This window comes from Drosophila subpulchrella, unplaced genomic scaffold, assembly GCF_014743375.2.
Source record: "Drosophila subpulchrella strain 33 F10 #4 breed RU33 unplaced genomic scaffold, RU_Dsub_v1.1 Primary Assembly Seq354, whole genome shotgun sequence".
Taxonomy (NCBI): Eukaryota; Metazoa; Arthropoda; class Insecta; order Diptera; family Drosophilidae; genus Drosophila; species Drosophila subpulchrella.
In genome coordinates, this window is record NW_023665577.1 from 374,188 (window position 1) to 394,306 (window position 20,119).

The 20,119-nt window shown below is 40.2% G+C and overlaps 5 protein-coding genes across 5 annotated transcripts; 3 read left to right on the top strand and 2 right to left on the bottom strand.

Annotated features, from left to right (window-relative positions):
• Positions 1-9,233: 9,233 nt before the first annotated feature.
• LOC119560106 (pupal cuticle protein Edg-84A) lies at positions 9,234-9,941 on the top strand. Its single transcript, XM_037873451.1, has 2 exons — positions 9,234-9,325; positions 9,390-9,941. Exons 1-2 carry the CDS (start codon positions 9,314-9,316, stop codon positions 9,939-9,941), a joined length of 564 nt encoding a protein of 187 aa, XP_037729379.1. The 5' UTR covers positions 9,234-9,313.
• Positions 9,942-11,165: 1,224 nt separating this feature from the next.
• LOC119560107 (larval cuticle protein A2B) lies at positions 11,166-12,014 on the top strand. The gene is made up of 2 exons (XM_037873452.1): positions 11,166-11,222; positions 11,396-12,014. Exons 1-2 carry the CDS (start codon positions 11,211-11,213, stop codon positions 11,957-11,959), a joined length of 576 nt encoding a protein of 191 aa, XP_037729380.1. The 5' UTR covers positions 11,166-11,210; the 3' UTR covers positions 11,960-12,014.
• A 2,420-nt stretch (positions 12,015-14,434) lies between these two features.
• LOC119560395 (larval cuticle protein A2B) lies at positions 14,435-15,019 on the bottom strand. The gene is made up of 2 exons (XM_037873823.1): positions 14,938-15,019; positions 14,435-14,872 (listed from the first exon to the last, which is right to left on the bottom strand). Exons 1-2 carry the CDS (start codon positions 14,947-14,949, stop codon positions 14,435-14,437), a joined length of 450 nt encoding a protein of 149 aa, XP_037729751.1. The 5' UTR covers positions 14,950-15,019.
• A 1,181-nt stretch (positions 15,020-16,200) lies between these two features.
• LOC119560394 (larval cuticle protein A2B) lies at positions 16,201-17,033 on the bottom strand. The gene is made up of 2 exons (XM_037873822.1): positions 16,982-17,033; positions 16,201-16,829 (listed from the first exon to the last, which is right to left on the bottom strand). The coding sequence occupies exons 1-2, from the start codon at positions 16,991-16,993 to the stop codon at positions 16,224-16,226; spliced, it is 618 nt and encodes a 205-aa protein (XP_037729750.1). The 5' UTR covers positions 16,994-17,033; the 3' UTR covers positions 16,201-16,223.
• Positions 17,034-17,927: 894 nt separating this feature from the next.
• On the top strand, positions 17,928-18,747 carry LOC119560393 (cuticle protein 21). The gene is made up of 2 exons (XM_037873821.1): positions 17,928-17,981; positions 18,047-18,747. The coding sequence occupies exons 1-2, from the start codon at positions 17,970-17,972 to the stop codon at positions 18,704-18,706; spliced, it is 672 nt and encodes a 223-aa protein (XP_037729749.1). The 5' UTR covers positions 17,928-17,969; the 3' UTR covers positions 18,707-18,747.
• The last annotated feature ends 1,372 nt before the right edge of the window (positions 18,748-20,119 follow it).

Here is a 20,119-nt window from a genome sequence, read left to right on the forward strand (position 1 = left end):
CGGTTTTTGGCAGTTGCCGTTTCCATTTAGATTTTCTCGTTCTCTGTTTGCCGGTGTTTTTTGCTAGTCGCCATGGCAGGAGCGGATTTCCAGCAACCAAGATGGGGGATCTATGTAGGGAGATGAGTCGAAATTGTCTGGAATAACCATTAGTTCGAAAACCCGAGATATCGTTTAAGTGCACTTATTATTGAAAACAACTTAATTCATTTTAGTAAAGTACCTCACTGTTTCCTATCCTTCAATGCATTTTAATAAACCTTAGATCTTATAGTATAATATATAATAGTATATATACATAGAATAGTATAAATATAATAGTATAGTTTAGAAATAATCATAGTAATTAGTTTAGGAAATCTTTTGGCATTACACAGTTTTTAAGTTATTCGAGTATGAACTTCTACATTTATGTGATCTTTATAATATCTCCATTGTAAATGTTATATTTATAATCCATTCCTAATAAAGCGTAATATTTCACACAACACTGTTCTTGAGTTTAGGTGGATCTCTTAGACCTAACAAAACATTATACATAACCAAAGGAAATATTCTCTAAGTGTATAAGTTATTGAAAACTTATATTTTTGAACAAAATATCTGCTAAGAGTGTTGTATTTTCTTATACCTCAAATATTAATACCTCAAATAGCAAAGATGATTTGTATTAGAAAACAAAACTCCTCACATCTGCGAAAACTGATTGTCATAAAAAGTAGAGAAACATACTTAAATTCATATTATCAGATATTTCGTGTTTATCCATTTAAAAGTAAAAGTAGACAACTGCTCGCCCACAACGTATGCATTCTACCCACAGGTTCCATATTTTCTGTTTTGGGCCCAATTCGTTTCCAAGATAATCCACCCCTGCCGCCCGCTGATAGTACTAAAAGTTACGCCCCTGACCAGACCATGCTCATGTCGACGTCTTGTTTTAACTGGAAACCCAATGTTGTGTATTTGTTTTGTGGTTTTGGCACGTTTTGGCACCTCGCACGAAATTCCCAAATGAATTGACGGGCAGGTAAGGAAGAGGAGCTTGCCAGGGGATTGGAATTGGGAACTGGGATCTGGGAACTAGGAGTGCGTTTCAAGACTGGGATTGCGACAAGGAGGAGCTGCCAACGGATGCTGACTGTGGCAGCTGTCAATCGTCATTTGCACATATGACAGCTCATCTATGGCAGCACTGTGGAATTTAAATCGTCGTCGAACGACTTCCCCCGATCCCGACGGACACCGATTCCTGACATTATCTCCGGGCCTTGACTCTGACTCAGTGGGATGCAATTCGTAGGCGCCCCCTAAGAGTTATCCGGTGTATGGGTCTGTCACTTGGCAGGGATAGAGATACAACCGTCAGATATCTTCATGCACCTTTCACGCACAATGCATCATCTTTGGCTGTCTGGAAAACTTCGTTGTTCGCTCCTTCCTCTTTCGGATTGGGAATTTTTCGTTTTTTTGTACAACTTGATTGACATTTTCACAAGTTTTTGTCTCTACACTCGCACGGGGAATTTGGTGCGAGGGAAAGGAATACTGGAGTGGCCATTCGTTTCGTCCTTTCGGGCGGTCCTGCCCAACGCTCCAAGGTGATTTGTTATATTTTTCGGACAGCAGCAATTAATAGTAACAGGATGTGTGCGAGTGTCTCTCAATATACACACATATGTACACAACTAACATAACTCGGCCCAATCCCGATCCCAAAACTGAAACTGTCCCACATGGCTAAAGCGAAGTATATGTAATGGCCAAGGAATCCTTGTTTCGGCATTGTGTAGGGATTGGGATACTACACGACATTCCTGGGTAGTTAGGCTATATTTCCTCTTTTTGCAAATGTTTGTTACCATAATGTAGATGTTTAATGTAGGAACGAAATTTTGGCTAAGAAACGTAAGCGGCAAACTTGTCCGTTAATTATTTTATTCTGTTTAAAAGGTAAAATTGAAACCATTATTTTATTTAAAAAGTCGTATATTTGTAAGTAATTTATAAGTATATTAAGAAAATCGGAGAGTTGATACCCGCTTTATGTAAATCCGGTGTGATACTTTCTTAAATTTCGACTAAGTGACTGGATTTTATTATAAAAGAAATGTAAATAGTATATGACCAATATTATTGAAAACAGGGCTTATAATAATTTCAAAAATATGTTTAGCTATGAAAAGAAATGATTTAAGTTACATTACTAAAAAGAAGAAAGGACGCTAGAGTCGAAGATTCTATACCCTTGCAGGTAAAACCATATCATGTAATGAAATTATACGTATGAATATTACAGAAACCATATAAACCGTATAAATATATCAATACACTCAGGGAAAAACACCGTGCTAAAAACAAGTACAAACAGCCTTGATTTAAGAAAAATTGCATGCTTAACATTTAAGTACGTTCGTGCTCAAAAAATTCTCATATTGAGCACATTTTGGAGTTTTTGTGTCTGCCTACTCTAATAATTCCCAACTGTTTATTCTGAAAGTACTCAGTATATAAGGCGCATAAATTAGACAGTGTTAATGCCCGTGAGCGGCAAGTCGTAAGTAAAGTTAAAATATTAATATTATTTATATATATCTCGCTTATTTCGTTTCAGTCTCCAATACTTATTTCTCTTACTAGCATAAAATAAAAACTAATTTTAGTTTCATAATATTTATATATTGATTTAAGAATTATTCGTCCTTAAATCATGCCTGCAAATTTCTAACTTTATTATTAAATCGTTCTTGTTTTTAGTCCAAATATGACTTGATTTAAGAATTATTCATACTTGATTGAAGACCGAAAGGTTCTTAAATCTAGTATTTTCGGTCTTGAAAATTCGTGCTCAAAAGTAGTATTTTGTTCTCGCGTTCTGTATTTTCCATGCTTGGCGAAGTTTTGACACCGAAAATACTAGGTTCAAGCACGAAATACTTGATTTTTTTTCTGAGTGTAGTTCCTATAACAGCCAATCTTTAAAAACAAACTAAAGTAAATAAAATACTTTGAAGATCTGAAATATTAATATGCTATACATTTGAAAGAGAATATGATTAAAAACAAATGAGCTTTTACTTTGTTCATGTTACTATACCGGTAGAGTAAGAGGGCATATTAGTAAGTAAGAGTAAGTAACAGGTAGAAGGAAGCGTTTTCGACCCCATAAATGATATATATTCTTAATAAGGATCAGCTAGCCATGTTTGTATGAACGCTTAGATTTTGTAAACTATAAAATCTATAACTTTGGGACTAAGAACGGAGGTATTAGAGATTCTTTCGCATCGTAAGTTGATCTCAACAGTATGTTACGCCCCCTCGAGCTCCCACAATTTGCAGTTTGTGACGCGCACATTTTTTGAGCTTTTATTTAGAGTAAATTGTTTTATTTTTAGTTTATTCTTTATTCAAAATTATAACATCTTAAAAATATGTTAGACTCTTGAGGAGAGTAGAACTTTAGAAGAACGCCGCAGGTAAAATGTTTTATATATTATTTTCTTGTTGATTCCCTTTTGTTTCTGTGGCATCTGTATGATATAGTCGGTAGCTTTAGAACTGAGAGTTTGCGTAGAAACGTACTGAAGATTTTAGAGATTCCTGCGCAGCGCAAGTTTGTTTCGTCAGTTTCTCCCACTGTTACGCCCACAAGCCGCCAAATCCTGTGTCAACCATAATTTTCATGCTAGAAAAACTTTTTAATCTGAAATGTATTAGTCTCGTATTGACGATCGATTGACCCAAAAAAGTTTGCCACGCCCACTCTCCATCTCCCTTTGGTCCATTTAGCTGAGTAAAGGGTATCTGATAGTCGAGTACCTCGACTATAGCATTCTTTCTTTTTTTTTTGTATATGAAAATTGATTTATAGGGTTTTCTTCTTGATTTATAGGGTTTTCTTCTTTTCACATTTTGAGTACACGTCCTCTAAAGAATTGTAGGTAAAGACAATACTGTACAGAAGCTTAATAACTTTTTTAATAGTGAATATTACAATGAAAACTCGGTCCTAGATATAGCCAATTTTTACTTGAAAAGTCATGTCGCTATAACAATTTCTCATTTTAATCAGTACTTTTAGAATTTAAAATCCAAACTGCGGCTATAACTCAAAACTCAAAGAAATGTTTCACGGTGTTATTGAAATGCAATTGTTTGATCAATTTTTGAAATCCAATGTTTAGTTCATTAATATTAAATATCTCCTGCCCTTGCCCAATGGCCACCGATTTTAAATTACTCGTGATCATTATCCAAAAGAGTTGTTTCTTTATTATTTCCTCCTCCAATTTAATAGTACATTAAGGCATATCTACAAAGATCATATTATCACAATCTTTGAACAATAGAGGCCATTTCCACACCCTTCCTATAATGTCTAGTCAAGTGCTTGAAGCACCTTATGACTTTCGGTGGATTTGTAGGCGCGCCATTAACGTCTGTTTAGCGCCATGAAAAGCGTCAGAAGTAAGATATTTGGGCGAGAGGCGTCAAGCCCAAAACTGACCAAAAGCTGACGCCAAGTTGATGGGCGCCGCTGCTATAGCTCCGAAACTCCAAAAGCCTGAACTAGCGTCGTTCGATTTAAGTTGATTCGATTCGATTTTTGTTACACAGTTTTCGTGTCTCCCCACGGCAGCCCGTATCTGTCCGGTCTTCGGTGTCCGTAGTTCGTTGTCCGTTGTCCAGTGTTCGTTGTCCGCCGGTGTTCGAGACGTGACGTGACGAGTAACTGGCGTAATTGGCACTGCAACCAAATTGATGGATTGCCCGGCGCCGACTGTCACCGCTCCAAGAACAAAACTTGGCGGTACTTTTTGGGTTTCCTTTGTAATTTTTGGGTAAATCGATATTTGTGCCATTTTTTTGATTCGTTTTTTTTTCTGGGCTTTTGGTTTTGTGCAGCTTTTGACTCTGGCGTTTTGTTCGCTTCTGTAATGATTAATTAATCGAAAGTACTTATCAGGCTCTGCTGAGACGGCGACGGATGCCTGTTGCATGTTGGCCAAGAGTCGTTCTAACTGGTCCGTCGCCTTTTTAATTGAATATTGAATCAGACCAGACAAACTCATTACCTTTATGAATAGGATTTTAAGCTTCCTACCCCAATTAGTTGCTAAATTCATCACATGTCCATTTTTCGGCTAATTCCTAAACTTCCTTACGGGGATCTCGTCCAGTATTTTCTTGATTGATACCTCTAATTGGCGACGCCTCATTTTTCCAGAGTTTTTATGAAAATTCCTCAATTTACATACATAAGTCGGTGACTTCGAGTCGGCAAATCGACGTTGGCTGCGAAGTTACGAAAGAGTTTTTCTTTCCTGTAGTTCAGGGAAATGTTTTTTTGTTTATTTAGTTCTGGTTAATGGTAAAATATTCAAGTAGGCAAATATACCTTTGTATATAAGCGTTTCCGACCCTATAAAGTATAAATATTCTTAATCAGGATCACTAGCCGATTCGATCTAGCAATGTTCGTCTGTGCGTATGAGCACTGATATATTTTAATCTCTAAGAGCTAGAATGTTGGGATTCAGCATGCAGATTTTTGTGCTTTTTGCACAGCGCATGTTTGTTCAATCCAAGTTCCACGCTTATAACGCTAGGACCTGTCTAGCGCCCATTTTGTCCCTTCTATCAATACCCACCTACATGCCCATATGCAATACCCATCTACATCGGACCATTCAAGAATAAGTTATTAGCAAACACGAAAGGAAGCTAACTTCGGCAAGCCGAAGATTCTATACCCTTCAGAGCTTTCCGATTTTTAAAACACCAAAAATTAATTATAGAAATATTAATACAATGTTGTCTTTTAATTTACTACCGTATATGTTTATGGAAAACAACATATAATGCTCTTTGTATAATTTTTACATAAATTGTGATTTATGTTTTCAGGGATGGTGTGAGTATAACCTTTTAAATTTGAACTGCCTTAAATGCAACGTTATGACTTTTTATAGGGGTACTCCTACTTTTGTTAGTTACTCTCTTCAAAATACGTCACTCGACCGTATATATTCCGTTAATGACTTAGGCGTTCTTCTGGATCAAAAACTTAAATTTGACTGCCACATAATGTCCACTGTCAACAAGGCCATGAGTGTTCTTGGGTTTATAAAGCGTTGGTCAAAAGAATTTGATGACCCTTATACAACCAAATTATTATTTACCTCCCTTGTCCGTCCTATTTTGGAATATTGTTCTTCGGTTTGGAGTCCACAATATCAAGTGCACATTGACCGTATTGAGTCGGTACAAAAAAAATTTCTTCTTTTTGCCCTTCGTAGTTTGAACTGGGATCAAAACGTAAGGCTACCTTCCTATCAGAGTATATTACTATTGCTTAATTTACCTACACTTGTAAATCGTAGAACAATGCTTGGTACTATTTTTATGCAAAATCTTATTAGAGGTGATATTGATTCTGTAGAACTTGTAAACCGCCTAACTTTCAATGTCCCTGCTAGACTAACACGAAATTATTATCCCCTAAATTTGCCACGATGTACATCAAATTTTTGTCTGCACGAGCCCTTTCGCGTTCTATGTAATAATTATAACAATCTTTACCATTTAATTTGCACATCAACTTCTATCCCGGTATTAAAAACTAATATTTTAACTCATTTGCTTCATTCTTAGTTGCTTCTTTTATTTTCATTTGTGTCCCGTCTCTATTTGTTTTTTGTATCTTCCTCGCGAACTCGCATTTTTGCCCAAATTGATAGAAGGGCCCCGCGCGTAACAAGCACGTGCTTGGTGTCGTTGGGCCACTTGTTTGTACTGCTCGTAGTGCATCAACGTCCATATATATATATAAAACGATCAACTAGTATTACAATCGTTAGAATAATTAAATCAGCCAAAAATGCTTTAAGCAAAGATTTTATTGAGTTGCGTAGAAACGGACAGACAAACAGAAAGACGGCTGATTATTAAGATTATATAGAATTTATAGGTTAACAAATATATTCTCCACCGTGTTACTAAATAACAAAAACCTTTAAAAAAATAAAGAAAACGTCAAATTGGTTTGGTATATGTAAGAACTTTACTGTAGCATATTTTAGTTTCCACCAGTAGCGAAATAATTTAAATGGAAGTTATTGCTTAAACATTGCGAAAATTTCCCTAGCATGTATAAAAATGTATGGTAACATAAAATTAGCAATTAGAATGTATGCTGGGCTGTTCAGAGAGTGCAACCGTAAACTACACGATATTTCCATTTTTAAATTATTCAAAGAACGAAAATAAAGAAAAAAGGGCACTGTAACCTTTTTTGCTTTATTAAATTAACTTAAAACTTTTTAATTAGATTTTATGTTTTAATTATATACGCATTGCATATTTATATTCGTTAATTCGAATTGTACACGTCCTGATAATTCACTTAACTTTAATCTCTTGAAATCTCGTGGAACTTGAACAACATAAACATTTCCGAAGGACCTGTGAATGACCTTGACAGTTTAAGATGCAAAATTATGCAAAACCTCCTCGGACAAGATAGTAAAGCTACCCGGCATTAACCAAAATCCTATGGCTCAAAAGTCTTTCATTTTTGAACCGGATAAAGTTGAAGCGAGACAACCGGCTGCACACTCTCTTTATCCGCTTCTCAGCTGAAGCGAACCAATGGGAGCAGACTTTCTATGGAACTGCCCTCGCTACACAAATATTCTATCCAAAACAACATTCTACCCTTGTTTTCCTTTGCGAAATATATCTTTTGTACAAACCAGCTGAACAGGAAAATATAAGTAATGCTTAGACACCGGTTTTTATTGTTGATTGGCAGGCTTCGGGGGAAAGCCGGATTCGCAGTTTGGGTAAGTTTCTTGGTGAGAGTAAATTTTTTTTGCAAAATTATTAAAATTCGTATCATTACCGAATAACAAAGAACATAAAAATCTCGCGAGATACAAAATTGTATATCTGTGTGACTTTGGAATTGTCTTAGAAATGGAAAGATGAGACAATTTCATAATTTGTCGAAAGACCGTAGAAAAATGCTTTATTTTATGGCCTATTTATTAACATATTTAATAAAAGTAAACAAATAATCTGAAAAGGCTAAAATTATCAAATAATAAACTGATTCAACGATTCCGAACACTTAAAATGTGTATTGTAATGTACATATATACGTTTTTCGAATCAAAATAATTAATATATTTTAAATATCATTTTATTTGTTTTTAGTATTTAAAATTAAAACAAGATTTTTGGAGAAGTATTCCAAATAAATATTAATAATATTAAACATTAAGAAAAGGCAACATTAAGGTATTTATCCGAGTTGAGCGCCATCTGTTGTTCGAGTTTAATTGAACATTAAATTGCATACTTTTCCGCTGATTTGATTTCGTTGTGAAGAGTGGCGAAGAGGGAGGATTCTGCTGGGTCAAAGAGATAGAAAAAGTATTGATGTGCTTAATTTGTATTACTTTTTATTCTGAGGCACTATTTTGGAAAACTGGAATACTAAAGATATATCGATATTTTATAGCAATATTTTAAATATCATTTTGATTTTTTTTAAACAGAGAATGTCGTTGATTGTAAATTTTAAAAATGTTCCACTTCCCTAACATAATGCTTGGAATGCGAATTAACTGTATAAAAGAGGTTTGTGGTGACATTAAGAAAATTATCTACTTAACTGATAGAGCTGCTCAGCGTTATTATTACTAATTTATTTTATTTAAAATTACTTTTGGATGTGTACACTTTAAAACCTAATATTGGTATTGCATGCGGACATGAAAACGAATCTTAATATATATCAACTATTTTTCTTATAATAAAAAAACTAATTTCTTAAAATCTTAAAACGAATCTTAAAGTATCAACTACTTCCTATTTTTTTTATAAAATAAAATAATCCTTTTATTTAAATTGCAAGCAAATTTGATTTTTTTTATTGGAAAATAAATTACAAACTCAATGAATTTTAGTTCGGAAGACAACACAACATTATGGAAGGAGCCAATACCCCGAATGTAGGTAGAAAAGGTTTTTAAAACCTGTCGATTGCCTGATAAACTTGTTGGGGCATCGGCATCTCAGCGCCAATTAGGCGGTCTAGAAAGAGACTGGACTGGAGGTCCCCGCGTTGACCTTGTCAACATCCAGATGCAGAAGGAGAAGCAGATGCAGGGCACTGTGGCATTGGGTCAACGAGCAGTCAGTCTCCTATAAAAGCCGATGGCCATGCCGAAGTAAACTTGTGTAAAATCAGCTACCGACAGGAGCAAACGTCAACCTTCTACCAGATTCTGAAACTTCAATCATCATGTTCAATCAAGTAAGCTTCAATGTGCTCTACCTCTTGAGATAAATCTGATCGTATACCATTCGACTACCCGCAGATTGTGATATTCGTGGCTCTTTTAAGCATGGCTCAAGCTGGCTTACTGCCCGTTAAATCGTCCGGCAGCGACGCCACCTTTGATCCCCATCCGCACTACTCCTTTAACTACGATGTTCAGGATGCAGAGACCGGAGATGTTAAGTCCCAATCGGAGTCTCGGGATGGAGACGTGGTCCATGGGCATTACTCCGTTAACGATGCCGATGGCTACAGACGCACTGTGGAATACACCGCCGATGATGTCCGTGGTTTCAATGCGGTGGTGCGCCGTGAACCTATTTCGAGTGCCGCGGTGGTTCTGAAGCCAAAGGCGCCAGTTGTGGCTCCCAAAGTTCAGTACCAGCCTCTGAAAAAGTTACCACCACTGAAGCCTCTTTCTCAGGCATCGGCCGTGGTGCACCGATCCTATGCACCAGTGATCCACCATGCGCCAGTGACCCATGTGGTGCACCACGCAGCTCCTGCTCATTCATACGTTTCCCACGTCCCCCTGCTGAAGACCTCGCTGCACCACGCTCACCATCCCCACGCCATTTCCTATGTGTTCTAGGTTGGGTCTTTCGATTATGTTAAACTATGCCTGAATAAAACACTTTTAGATAAATGTCGTATCTATTATTTATTTCCAAAAGTCAGGAGGACGCCAAGGCTTTATATTATTGAAAAGGAAAGTATTTTGAAAATACTCCTAAACTCGTTAATTGAAAAATATATTAAGGTCGATATTAAAGAAAAGGTTAGATCCATAAAAAAAGGTGTTCAGATAGTCGATCAATTAAGAAATGCAATGCCTAAAAAAGGGATGGTTAGTTTTTCTTACTTTTATAATCGATTTCATCTGTTCTACTTTTTATTCGTAATTTCAATTCAACATATACTCTATTTAACAACAAATAAAATATAAATCCGGTCTTGCATTTCAAAAACACAACACAACAAATGCTGTCTTTCTATTATCAATAAGCAAAGTAATCCCAGAAAAACATGAACATAAGAATATAAGTCGTGTCATGCCCATTCCACAATTCCATTTTCATAAAGAATACCGCCAAAACGTCCGCAATCACAGCTCTTTTTTTGGGTGGGCATTCGGAAGTGAGGTGTCGCACTAAAGTTAAGCTTGAAATCCAATTAGCGTTCAACTGGAGCGACAGCCACCGAAAATAACCGTTTAAGGTCGTCGGTGGGGGTGGGGTTACCAACTGGCCAAACTCAAAGTTTCTGGCCAGGAGGGGATTGGAATGGGAATCGGAAATCGGTATGGGTGAGCTTGCAGGTGCTGAGTCAATTTGAAAAACCGTTGTTATGCATTTGCGCATGCGCTGCATACGATATGGCTGCCATTAGCGAGCGAGTATTTTTCGAAAGCGCAAACAAATGCCAGCCGATCATCATTATTGCTGGATCGATTTGGGGGTGGGGGTTTTCTGGGGCAGGGGTACCCAAAGTGCACGTATTCGGGTATGCGACTTCTGAGGCCAATATTAATTCGGCCGGGCTGCCCGCTCAAGTCCAATTCAATCAAGAAGGCATTATGCTCGCCGAGGCTTTGTCACCGCTCAGCCTTGGCAGCGTGCCGCCCACCGCCGTCCTACCTCAAGTCCCCGCCCCCCTGCCGCCCCAGCAACGACCGCTTCTAGTCTTGAGCGTCTCGCATTTTGATATGGTCGACGTTGCCTTGTGGCGCAAGTGCACGCCGCTGACATCGAAGCCGGGCAGAGTGCCATCGAGGCGGTATAAAAGCCCCAGTTGGACGCTGTTCAAATCAGTTCATAACCAATTTCGGTATCTAGAGCAACCCAACCCAACCCAAGAAAAAATGGCATTCAAAGTAAGGATCAAGTTCTAAAGTGTGGAGAAAGTGATACATGAGTGATAATAAGCGGAGAAAATTAAGCAAAGTGGTTTCTCTTTTTTTAATATGTAGTAAAAGTGCACCATAAACTTAAGACATCGGACTAAAATTGTTAAGCTAATCACACCAACTCTTCTGGACAATTGCAGTTCACCATCCTTTTCGCCGCCTGCATCGCCGTGGCCAGCGCTGGCATCATTCCCGCCGCCGCTCCTCTGGCCGCCGTGGCCCAGGTGGAGGAGTACGACCCCCATCCCCAGTACACCTACGGCTATGACGTCAAGGACGCGATCTCCGGGGACTCGAAGACCCAGGTGGAGACCCGCGAGGGCGACGTTGTCCAGGGCCAGTACTCGCTGAACGACGCCGACGGCTACCGCCGCATTGTGGACTACACCGCCGACCCCATCAACGGATTCAACGCCGTCGTCCGCCGTGAGCCTCTGGTGGCCGCCGTCGCCGCCGCTCCCGCTGCCGTCGTGGCTGCCCCGGCTCCAGTTGTCCGTGCCGCCGTCGCCGCCCCAGTGGTCCGTGCCGCCCCCCTGACCGCCGCCTACGCCGCTGCCCCCGCACACCTGGCCTACGCCGCCGCCCCCGCTCCCCTCGCCTACGCCGCCCCCGCGCCCATCGTCAAGGCCGCTCCCCTGGTCGCCGCTGGACCCGCCATCGTCAAGACCCAGTTCGCTTCGCCTCTTATCTCATACGCCTATTAAAGAGCTAAATAGGCCACCACGACCCGATAATTGCCGTTAGTTGTTATTGAATAAAAGGATGTGATCTAATTGAGTGGAACTCAAGTTGGTTTCTATGGTTGGGCGGGGTCTTAACTGTAATAAGTGTTGGGAAACAGATATATTCCAGAATAGAATAGAAAATAATACTTGTGCAAGGCAAAAAATATTTTAGAAAGATATATTAATGTTATCGATAGAAGATTCAGTACGATTCAATACTTAAATGGATATTCAAAAAAATATTGATCAAAAAATATTTCAAACCTCTTGGCATTAGGTCATAACTTGCTTTCAAACCCCGATACAAGCGAAGTCATCTTATCAAGAAATACGAAAGTACTGAAATTAATTGTATTAATCTAAGAGTCGTTTTCTTACCCTCATGTTAAACTCAATTTTTTTTTATAAGTTTGTATTTAAGAATGCGGGCAAATGGTAATTGTTTTGAATAGCTGTACCTTTTTTGAAAGTGCATAAGAAAATTTTGACCGCAGCTAAGGTATTTACAGTCTTAACAGAATAACAAGTATTTTATACCTAGACAAAAAACTTCATCGACAAATTCGGGTTGAACTAATATGTTCCAGATTTGGGGCTAAACAATGTAAGCTACAATAATAATGTGGGTAAAAAGTAAGCCTAATTTGTTTGTAAAATGAGAAATATATATTTATTCTTCTAACTCAATTTCTTCCTTTTTAACGTAATCCCCGTCCAATAAAATACACGTAAGCCAACTTTTTTTCAATCCTCGAAACATGCCAAATAGTCCCTCTCCGGTAAAGCCTTCTTCTTCTCAATCGACTCTCTTGAGTTTATGGAATAGCCAAAAGTCACATGCTTTGAATTTTTGGCGAAATGGTCACGAAGAACGAGTGATATGTGTGGTCTATTTATTGCTTCACGCAAACGACGAATAACGCTCAAATAATATTCCTTATTAACAGTTTGGCCAGGTGGAAGGAATTCAAAGTTCACAACACCACAAAAATCTAAAAAAAAATAATTGTTTTTTAAATACTTTTTGCCCACAGTAGTATGTTTTTTTTAATCCTTCAAGTCATATATTACTTTAGTCTTTCATATAAAGACCAACTCCGGTAATTGTATTTCTTAAATTTATATTCAGGCTGCCATAGCAGGAAGCGTTTTAGATACACTTTTAAAACATTATAATCTGATCAAAATCCTCGTTTAGTAACTTCTGGTTGGTTAAAACCGAAAGTGCCGGTCACTTTCACTCTCCCACGACCGTGTTCAAGGCCGGCTCAAAAGAAAGAACGCATGTTAAAACGACTGCTACTGACAAAATAGCTCTTACTGCCACAAAAAGCCAACAATGAAGTAATGTCGCATAATTGGACAGCGAAACCGCAGTCCAACACGTCCAAGAACGCACAAAATGCGCGACAAAACAGCGGAGGCAATGCCAGAAGCGTTTACACCGGGCCAATGTAAGGTCCATAAAACAGTTCCAGCGAATATAAATTTAAAGAGGGAAGCCCCAAAGCCAAAAGCCGTTTTCTCATTCATGGAGCCGGTGTAAACTGGGCCGTAAGTCTGGTCTGGTTTTCAATGCGAGACGAGCATGGTTGTAATTCGCCTGGTTAACTTTATGGGCCTCGCCGCGAGTTGCGCATGCGCATTGGCATTAAAATCTGAACTGCTGGCGTGGATCTCTTAGCCGGTGTACTTACATGCTAAACATGGGAATGGAAATGGAAATGGGCAGCCAAGTCCGTTCGCTTCAACGGTAATTAACAATGCCAACTGACTTTGACCTTAACCCTCGCCGTCCGTTGTCCGCTGTCCAATGTCCCCTTTAAAGTACCTTGGCATATTTGCACTTGTCCGCGTTGGAAAGGCGGTCGGTCAGATAAGGAAAACAACGCGGGGCCCAATAATGTCGCGTAAATCATTCTCAAGCAGGCCCGAAAAAATCGAAAGACTTGGCGAAAGGTTTCTGGCCACGCCAAAGCTGCAACGTAAGTGACCTTATCTGGTTTTCAAGAGCGGACCGCATTACATGCATTAAATTCAATAAGCCTTCGACGCAGATGGTTTTATTGAAATGTTCCGATCGATGCGTTTTCGTTCCGATCGGACGTCTACCCCAATTTTCGTTGATTGGTGCAAAATGGGTCGGACGCGAACGCCTGATCAATTTGGGGCCCTTAATGACTTATTACCGTCAGAAAGTTGATTACAAAGTGCATATGGTTGAGAGGGCTTTGGGAAGAGCCAAGGTAATGCGAAATAGGCACTTCCATTGACGTTTATGGGGTGGGATTAGGGATACTCCCTCTGTTGCTAATAACCTTTTAAAAACATTACTCTAAGACCCAACTGAACCCCCTTAAGCTTAAGAAAAATGCAATATGTTTTTCTTGAGCTTACAAATATTCAACAATTTATTGATCTACAACAGATTCCACAAACCAGTTAGCTAGGTCCTTAGTGGTGCTGGTGGTAGGCCACTGGGATTGGGGCAGCAGCAACGGGAGCCACAGTCTTCACTACGGTCTTCACATGATCCAGGGGCACGCGATTGACGACAGCGTTGAATCCGTTGACCGGGTCGGAGGTGTACTGCACAATGCGCTTGAAGCCATCGGAATCGATCAGGGAGTACTCTCCGCGGACCACGTCGCCATCACGCTCCTCCACCTGGCTCTTGGAGTCGCCGGAGAGGGCGTCCTGCACATCGTAGGCGAACTTGTACTGGGGATGGGGGTCGTACTCCTCGGCGGCCTTGGTCAGAACCGGCTGGGCGTGGGCCACGGCAACAGGGGCATGGGCGTAGGTGGCCACAGCGGGGGCGGCATGGTACACCTGCTGGACGGGAAGGACTCCGGCACTGACAGCCGAAACGAGGGCGAGAACAGCGAAGAACTGAAAGCCGAGCAAAAAAGGATTAGTTTCAAGAGGGATCAGATTGTCCTTTCAGGATCGCTCACCTTGAAGGCCATGGCTCTGAGTTTGGAAGTGGGCTTGTTGGCTATCCGTTAACTGCTGCAAAGACAGAGAAGATGTGGAATGATTTACTGGACCACGAGCACTGCTTTTTATACCCACTGAAAAAGTGCAAAAAGCAAAATGCGAATAACGAACTGAAATTGATTAATTCGCTGCTGGGCAAATCATTTTTGTCACTTTTCATTTTTTCTCATTCGTTTCTGTATTATTGTTATGCTATTTACCTCATTAATTTATCGACTGGAAAAGGGGCAATTACAACTGCCCACGCCGTGGGCCAAAGATACATTTATGCAATCCGCAGAGACATGCAAATGTAGTGCGGCTTAGTGTCATAGGAGAGACCCTCGGATTGCTTTAGGTATTTGGAATAAGTCGGACCCTCCGCAGGCTATTCGCGAATCAGCCGCTTTCACTATTCTGCCTTGGTATATCATGTTACCAGACCAGAGAGCTTAAGATAACATAGAGCGTGGAACTGACCTACACAGATGACTTGTTCAAAAAAGTATTATATGTTAAGAACGAGGGTGTAAATGTAAGAGCGAATAATACTCCGCTTGATACGGTATTGGACTCGAAAATGTCCAAGTATTTGAAAGAACAAATATTTATACATAAATTTGTACAATATTTACAAAAGATAATTCTGGGAAATACATTTTTTTCAAAAGTAAACCATAAAACATGCAGAAACAGCTGTATTAATTCAGATATGGGCTATAAAAGAAATGATATTCGAAAAAAGGATAGAATCGAGAGTTCCAAGTCACTTAATTAAAAATAAGTAGCTGGCTTATTAAAACTTATAATTTCAGTAATGCGCCAAGTTATAAAGATTGTCTTGTTACAATATTATTAGGGGTGTCTATTTGCTTAGAAGAGTATTTGGCAGCATTTTTTTATAAAGTGTGTATAGTAGAATAATTTTTTATATTTATATAATTATATATTTATTTATATGTTTTGTATTCCTTACACATCCGTGTAAACTAGGTTATGAAAATTAAGAAATTAGCTCATTGCTGATAAGATAAAAAAAATTTGTTCCCTCTAAAAAATAATAAATAAACAACAAATTTAAAGGTCAACCACATATATTAAGGTTTTTTAAGGTTTTTGTTTGTCAAGTGCCTTGTGGCAAAAATAGTTTTATTAGAATTCTAAGCCAAAACAAAACACAGTTAAAATTAACATAACAAATCACATTTTATTATCATAGAAACAAAACAACAGATTGGATAAACAAAGCTCGCATCGTGGGTATTTACAAGTTGGCGATGGTGTATGTGGGGGCGGTGTAGCGTAGGGGCGTGGCATAGGCAGCGGTACGCAGGACTGGGGCGGGAGCAGCTACCGCCAGGGGGGCAGAGCGGACGAAGGGCGTGGCAACTGCCAGAGGAGCGGACTTGATCAGGGGAGCAGAGACGGCCACAGGAGCGGAGCGGACAATGGGGGCTGGGGCGGCCAGGGCGACGGGGGCGACAGCCTTAACCAGCGGAGCAGGAGCAGCGACATTCACCACCGGCTCGGCAGCCACGACGGCGGCGAGGGGTTCACGGCGGACGACGGCGTTGAATCCGTTGATGGAATCGGCGGTGTAGGTCACGGTGCGCTTGAAGCCGTCGGCGTCGATCAGGGAGTATTCTCCACGGACAATGTCTCCGTCGCGCTCCTCCACGTGGCCCTTGTTGTCGCCGGAAAGAGTGTCCTGCACGTCGTAGCTGTACGAGTACTGGGGATGCGGGTCCACTTCCTCCAGCTCGACGGTCTTGGCCAGAACGGGAACCGGAGCAGCAGCCACTGCCACAGGAGCAGCAGTCCTCAGGACGGCACCATGGGCCACGGCGAACAGGGCCAAAGCGATAACAATCTGTGGGATACATTTAACACTTTTTATAGATCTATTCCATATTCTATTTTATAAGGATATTATCATCTAGAATTTAGGTTTTTTTTTTTTTAATTTTTAGTGATGCACTGGTAATCCTCTGGAACGTTTATCCTTCGAAAAGTAATACGAACCTTAGCTGCCATTGTTGGTTGGTTGATTTTGATTAACTGCTGCTGTCTTGTGCTGAAGCCGAACACTGAATGTCTGACCCAGTGTGGGCCATTGGATTTTATACGCCACTTGGTGACATTGATGACACCTAATTGGAATTCATTTTTGGCGCATCACCTCGAACGTCGATGGTGGCTTGAAAAAATTGTCACGCGCCTTCTTCAGTTCTGCCAATTTGAAAGTGTCCGATTGGAATAACCAGCTGCACTTAATTGATTACGCCAGGCTAATTTTAATTACCATTTTTCAAGATGTTTTAAATATTTAAGGAAACGTATTTATTATAAGTATTAAGCTTCAGTTACTGTAATAACAAGAATTACAAATACTATACCTCAAAAAAATTTGTAAGTTATCAAAAAGAATGTAAGTAAAGCACAAAATAATTATATGAAATGAGTATTGCATAATAAATATATAACGATACAGTTGCTATGATGGTTATTTAGTAATAATTAATAATTAATAAATGTAAACTGGAAACAAATCATCTTCATCTTTTTTTGGAAATACTATAACCACATCTTAAAGTCATAGCGGTTTCTAAGCAACTAATTTATTTTTAAATGTCTTATTCACTAGTTCATTAACAGCTCCGTGAATATAAAGGTTTTGGCCAAAGGTAGTGTCAATGCGCACGCTTTTCGTATCTCTTGGATAAATTGACTTATTTTGATGACAAAACACAAAGATACAAAGATTGAGCACGGCTTCAATGCTACATTTATCCTCTCTCTACACACGTTTAGCATAAATGAATTGCACTAATTACGCCAAGAGCGTGGTCAGCGGGCCAAAGCAAATTCGGCGATTCGTTGGCAGCAGCAGCAGCTCAAGAAATGGCTCTATCTTTGTATATAAGCGGAGTGCTGGCCCAGTAGCCCTCACAGTTCAATTCGCCTTCCAGCAACCAACAGCAGCAGCAGCCAGCAAACCAAACCTCTAAACATGGCATTCAAGGTTGGTCCCGAGGATATAGCCCCACCAAAGACCCCAGATCCTAATCTGTCCCATCCCTCTTGCAGTTCGTCGCCCTCTTCGCCCTGATCGCCGCCGCCAGCGCCGGAGTTCTTCCCGTCCAGCAGGTGTACCACGCCGCCCCCGCCGTGGCCACCTACGCCCATGCCCCGGTCGCCGTGGCCCACGCCCAGCCCGTGCTGGCCAAGGCCGCCGAAGAGTATGACCCCCATCCCCAGTACAAGTACGCCTACGATGTCCAGGATTCCCTCTCCGGAGACTCCAAGAGCCAGGTGGAGGAGCGCGACGGTGACGTGGTCCGCGGAGAGTACTCCCTGATCGACGCCGATGGATACAAGAGGACCGTCCAGTACACCGCCGACCCCATCAACGGATTCAACGCCGTGGTGAACCGTGAGCCCCTGGTCAAGGCCGTCGCCGTTGCCCCTGTTGTGAAGACCGTTGCCGCTCCCGTTGCCCACTACTCCGCCCCCGCTGCCTATGCCTCCTACGCCGCCCCCTCTGTGGCCCACTATGCCGCCCCTGCCGTCGTGAAGACCGTGGCTCCAGTTGCCCACTACGCCGCCCCTGCTGTCGTCAAGACCGTTGCCCCAGTGGCTCACTACGCTGCTCCTGCCGTAGTCAAGACCGTGGCTCCAGTGGCTCACTATGCCGCCCCCGCTACCTACACCTCCTACGCCGCCCCCGCTGTTGCCTACCACCACTAAGAACTGATTCCACTGCCAATTTTTATTATAGTTTTACGAACGCCTACAAATACACACATATTATTCATAAAACTTATTTGTTTTTGGTATCTTCAAATCGGGATGGAGTATCACAAAGTTAATTAGAACTTAAAGTTTTAATATCAAATCAAGTTAATTTATTTAATTCAAACCTGGACTTCTTTAAGCAGACTTGCAAAACATAATTTGATCTATCTGGCAATGTGTGCGTCAAATGACTTGGTCAAAATGTGAGAATAATTTGCTTGTAATGGAAACGTTCATCTGCGGGTTTGCCTAGTTGGCATTAATTAATAGCTTTTAAATTACTTTTTTTGGAAAAATTAAATATAATTACAATTTCACCAATTGCATCCTTTAAATACAATTAACTTATGAACCTTTGCGAATGTATTATTACATTACTTGTCAGAGAAGCGAATCAGCTTAATTTCCATTTCCTTTTTAGCCATGAATGAGCACCTATTTTTGCCATTAAGGTATAAAGGCATAAGGCTAAAATAGGAAATCATCTACTGGCTAACAAAATTAGCTATTATGGTTTAGATAGCTTTATTGGATAAATTACATAAAAAAAGACATGGTTTGGCTTAAACGGAAATTTAATGTATGTCAGGTTAAGAGTACCTGACTAAAACAAGTTGCTCGCTTAAGTCTTTCGTTTTTTTGCAAAAAATTTCGCACCGCAAGTGATATATCGATGGCAACCATGATTTATTTTTAGTTAACCCAAAAATAAAGTTTTATGAATAAAAATCATTTTAAGTTTAATAGTGTAAAGAAAAAATATTATAAACAGAAAAGCCGTACCCGATTTTTCGGAAATAAGGATTTAACGAACTCTTTTTAAAAACGTATTAAAAATTTACTTTAAAATTGTTGAAAAGTTCTCTCTGCGAAACTTTTAAGCGTTATCGGCTTGCACTTAATTAAGTTACATTTTTTCATTGAATGTAGAAAGCAATTCTGCGGCATTTTTGAAAAGATGTCAAACTTAGTGATTTCAATGTGATCCAAGGTGGGCATTGGCCAGTGCCGAGGCTATCGATTATTATCCCCCCCAGTGCCAGCACTCAACCTCAACCGTTGCCAAAGCCAAGCCCCAGCCGAGCAACCCAGCTGGCCAACAAAGAGGAGCGAAAGGCCAAGAGGTCTGGCTAATGTGGTTGCGATAGACCTTTGTGTGGGAAATGTGGAGCAAATTATTTCTTGCCGGCAATTGGACACACATATTTCGGGCCCGAGTCAGCGCCAGAGCCTGTACATATATAGTTGCCGGACTTGATAGCAGCAGATATGTCCCAAGTAAATTGAGATTCAATTTGTGTGCGACATTAAAATTGCAAAAAGTGCGATTGTTGCTACCGGATATTTTGGCAAGCCCGAAAACCG